At 34.3% G+C, this 4769-nt stretch overlaps 1 protein-coding gene across 1 annotated transcript; it reads right to left on the bottom strand.

The window, feature by feature from the left end:
• Nucleotides 1-757: 757 nt before the first annotated feature.
• On the bottom strand, nt 758-3036 carry LOC131663331 (uncharacterized). Its single transcript, XM_058933690.1, has 2 exons — nt 1879-3036; nt 758-1768 (listed from the first exon to the last, which is right to left on the bottom strand). The coding sequence occupies exons 1-2, from the start codon at nt 3034-3036 to the stop codon at nt 758-760; spliced, it is 2169 nt and encodes a 722-aa protein (XP_058789673.1).
• Nucleotides 3037-4769: the final 1733 nt, after the last annotated feature.

The following is a 4769-nucleotide window of genomic DNA, read 5'->3' as shown; positions in this document are numbered from 1 at the left end:
GTAGCATGGATTATTTCGGTCCTATGAAAGTAAAAATTGGTAGAAGAGTAGAAAAACGGTAGGGAGTAATGTTTATTTGCATGACAAGAAGAGCCGTACATTTAGAATTAGCACATAGTCGAAGAGCGGATTCAGCAATAATGGCTCTACGTAGATTTTCCGCTCGAAGAAGTTCTCCGTCAATTATTTATTCTGACGATGGTACCAATTTTGTAGGAGCAAGTAAACAATTATCGGAAGCTTTAGAATCATTAGAAAATTGGAAAATTATTGAATATTCAGCCACTAACAAAATCGAATGGAAATTTAATTGTACGATCAAACGAACTTACCTGTAAGTGATGTTCGATCGAGATTATATGAAGTCCTCGCTCGAGTACATTACAAATGTAGTATCCCTCCGTTAGGCAGGCTTAATATCACACGTATAAGTCCCAAAAGCAAGCAGCGACACCTACAGCTCGCGCCCGACTTCCTTCAATTTTCAGAGTAAGCGGACGCGAGCACTCCTATATTTCATTTTACCAATAATATAGGGAATAGGGTAGACAATTAATAAATTGGCGATTGGGTGGGATGTAATGTACTCGAGCGAGGACTTCATATAATCTCGATCGAACTTCACTTACAGATAAGTTCGTTTGATCGTACAATTATACTACGTCCTCGCTCTCCTACATTACAAATGTAGTTTTTTAGAGTTTATTGGTAAAATGATTTCACCACCCAATAAATTAATTTCTTAATATAAAAAATTTTATTTTTGTAAACTTCTCTGTAATACAACTTTTGAAAAATCGAACCCATCTTTTTGAATAGGTCTCTTATAATGCCTTGCAAAAACTTGAGAACTTTCAGACCAGCCAGCCGTTCGTCTTATAGTATCATAGTCAACATCGTTTTCAGCCGCTGTTGACGTAGATGCGTGTCGTGTAGAGTGAGCCGAAAAAATCGACACATCAATTCCGCTTTCTTTCAAACATTTTTTAACCCATTTACTGATCGTAGTAGAACTAACGGCGTGAATGGGTTTTACAGTTGACAAAAACAATTCATCAATGCCATCTCTCGATGACTCGGTCTGTTTTATGTAAGACAAAATAGATGAAACCAGGCAAAGGCTTGGGTTCTCATTAAACAATGCTAATTGTAAGACTGGCTGGTAGCGGCCTGGGCCGGAAGTTTTTATTAAATCTGGAATGTTTATTTCAAGTCCATTAGGGACTTTTTTGATTTGACTTAACCTAATTTTTGAAATAGTTTGAGCTCTTTGAGCAGAACATAAGGCTAAGAGAGTTACGGTCTTAATTGTTAGATTTTTGACATCTGACACATTAATTTTTTTTAAATAATTCAATACTATCGCAACATCCCAAGTACTAGAATACTTTGGTTTTTGAGGTCTTGATCTCCAAACACCTTTCATGAATCTAACTACATCGCAATGACTACCAACTTTATCTTTGGTAAGAAGAGATATGGCACATTTACATGAATTGATTGTGCCATATGAGGCACCTTCATCAAAGCGTATAGTTAAAAATTCTATCAAATTATTTGGTTTAACATCAAACATATCAAGATCATTTTTCTCACAATAACTTTTCCATTGTTTTAACGGTCCTGCGTATTGTTTTAGTGTTGCTTTACTTATTGATGCCAAAATTAAATCTGTAGATTTTTCTGACATCTTTCTATTTAAAAAGGCTTGCCTGATACTCTGCAAGCTATCATTCGTAAGTGTTTCGATCTTGGGTGGATGATTGACCTACATGGTGACAACAATATTGTTGGATCAGGCTCAAAAATAATAGGACTGCCGACAATCAAACTCTCAAACAATGGAAACCACGGCTGATTTTTCCAAAAAGGAATTACCACAATTCCATACGCCTTTTCACGTTTTATCTTTGATAAAACCTTAAGAATTAATGAAAAGGGTGGAAAGGCGTAAAAATAAAAATTTGACCAATTAACCGTGAATGCATCGATAAATGACGCATTATTTTCTGGGCCCCAAGAAATAAAATGTTCACATTTTGCATTTTTAGCAGTAGCAAACAAGTCTATAGACGGTTTTCCAAAAGTGTTCACAATAACATTATAATAATTATGGTTTAGCTCCCATTCCGTATCAATGTTCTTTTTTCTAGATAGGCTGTCAGCCACTTTATTCTTTTTCGAAGGAATATATGAAGCTATCAGAATAATATTTCTTGATTCCGCCCATTGCCAGATTTTTCTAGCTAGAGAACTAAATTTTTGAAACCTTATACCGCCCATTTTGTTTACATAAGACAATGCAGTAGTGTTATCGGTTTTTATTAGTATTTGTTCATTTTTCAAATCAGACGCAAGTTCCTCTAATGCTATTTTTATAGTTAATAATTCTAAATAGTTTATGTGAAATTTAGATTCCACATCTGACCAAAACCCATAAATATTTCTAGAGTCGTTTGACGCTCCCCAACCAGTGGTGGATGCGTCAGTGTAAATGGTCATTGCAAAATTAACTGTTTTAATAAAATGGATTTTTTCTTTTATATTATTCTTCCACCAAAAAAGATCCTCTTTAACTCTACTGGGTATTGACATGACACTATTGTAATTATAATCATTGAATATAAGTTGGAAAATCTTTTCCTTTTCTAATTGTTTGGTATATAACCAACCGTATTCAATCGCTATGCAGCAAGATATAAGTTTGCCAATTAATTGAGCAAATTCCTTAATAGTACATTTATGTATTTTTAAAAATTTTTCTACTAATTTTAAAACTCGTTCTCTCTTGTCATCTGGTAATTTTATAGCATACTCCTTCGTATCAATTATAATACCTAAAAACTTGCATATCTGTTTCGGTATCAATTCTGATTTGCGATAATTTACTCGAAATCCTAAAGTTTCCAATAGTTTGACAGTTTGATTAATATTTCTTTGGCATTTTTCGAATGAACTTTCTATGCATAGTATGTCATCTAAATATATTACTGATGAAAAACCTAAAGATCTTAAGTACCTTGCCACAACTTTCATTATTTTAGTAAAAATATATGGTGCTGTGCAAAGACCAAAAGGTAGACAAACGAATTCGTACAATTTTCCATTGAAACTGAATCTCAAAAATTTTCTGCTATTAACATGAATCGGTATTAAGAAATAAGCATCTTCTAAGTCTACTGACGCTAAAAAATAATCTGGAAAAATGAGCTCTACTGCTGTGTTTAAATTTTCCATCTTAAAATGTTGTTTAAATACAAACTTATTGAATTGTTTTAAATTTAAAATGAATCTATAAGAACCATCCGGCTTTTCAACTAAAAAGTACGAAGATACCCATTGGTCCTCAGAATAATCACATTTTACTATAGCACCCTTTTTTAAAAGTTTTTCCACAGCTATACGACAATCTTCAAATAAAACAGAATTTTTTATTGGTTCATGCACTTGAAATCTATTATATTTAACTACCTTTTTTGAAACTGGAATTTGATAACCGTTTAAACAATTTAAAACAAATTTTTCATCAGTAATATTTTTCCATGCGTGTATGAAATGTTTTAATCTACCAGCTATTGGCCTTACATTATTTAAATGCTCTTTTCTTGTTGTTTCTGCTGATTTGATGGGCGTTGGTTTGGCGGTTGAGCATTGTGGTTTACAAACTGTTGTTTGTTTTTGAAGTATGGCCTTTGTTTCTGTCGTCCTCCTGTAGACGTAAATCCCGTCTGGCCCGGACGACGCGAGAACGGGAACCTTGAGTTTAAAAGCTGTTTGGCCTGAGGATTATTTGAATTGATTTTCTTATTGGGTAGAGTTTGAGCTTTCATAGAGTCAGCCAGCCTGGTAACAGCCTTGGCTTCTTTCAATTTTTCTGTCAGATTTTCTCCGTAAAGAAATTCATCAATTTTTGTATCCTTTAAAATTGCTACAGTTTCCTTTGTTAAACCCGGTTCAATGAATGCTTTTCTTGATTTTGATTCTTTAAAAATCATGAAGGATAACAACCTAGCTATATCACTTAAACATTCTAATAAAGTCTCAAGCTCCACCTCCTCAGCACCTTCATAGAGTGACGTCATTAAGGAACCAATAATACAGATTGCCTTACCAGCAATGTTTTGTACCTCGATCATGTACTTATCTCTAGTTACTGCAGTCTCCTTTAATGCGCTAATTATTTGTTGATTTAACTTAGGGGCCATCAAACCTTTTAAGCATTCATACTTGTCTAATTGCTCAAACAATTCTTTCATCTCTTTCGTATTTGCTTCTCTACAAATGAATTGCCAACGATTCAATAGATCCTCTCTAACCTGCATTATTATTGCTCTGCTTTCCTTGGGATCATCGCCAATCTGACAAAATTTACAAATGATTATTCATTTATGTAAGAAAATTTTGAATTTTATGTGTCTCGTCTAACGACACAGTTAGCACCGACACTTTTTCATAATAGCCACGCGCATTTTTGTTTTTCCGTCTAACCATGCAGTTAGCACAGAATTTTGCGCGATTATTTTTTGTCTCGTCTAACCAAGCAGTTAGCACCGACAAATATATATGAAGTCTTTGTCTTGCCACGCAGCAAGCACAGACCCGATATTTCGCCTTCGTTTTACCATTCATGTAAACACGGCGTATCAAATTTCCCAAGCCTATAACGTTCATGCAATTCACACGATCGATCGTTTCACACATTTTTGAAACACTCAAAATGGTTTACTTACGATTTTCAACCACTCTTCATCCCTCTCCTCTTCGGGTGT

This window comes from Phymastichus coffea, unplaced genomic scaffold (genome assembly GCF_024137745.1).
Source record: "Phymastichus coffea isolate CEN01 unplaced genomic scaffold, Cenicafe_Pcof_1.1 PCOF00033, whole genome shotgun sequence".
In the NCBI taxonomy this organism is placed as follows: Eukaryota; Metazoa; Arthropoda; class Insecta; order Hymenoptera; family Eulophidae; genus Phymastichus; species Phymastichus coffea.
Note: the sequence above shows the minus strand (reverse complement) of the source record. Positions and strands in the feature narration are given on the sequence as shown.

Excerpts from the sequence above, each read along its gene's own strand:
- LOC131663331 (XM_058933690.1), bottom strand. The coding sequence starts at position 3,036 with ATGAAAGTTGTGGCAAGGTACTTAAGATCTTTAGGTTTTTCATCAGTA. Across the intron at positions 1,769-1,878 it reads AAAAGGCGTATGGAATTGTG|GTCAATCATCCACCCAAGAT; the intron begins GTAATTCCTTTT and ends GTCACCATGTAG.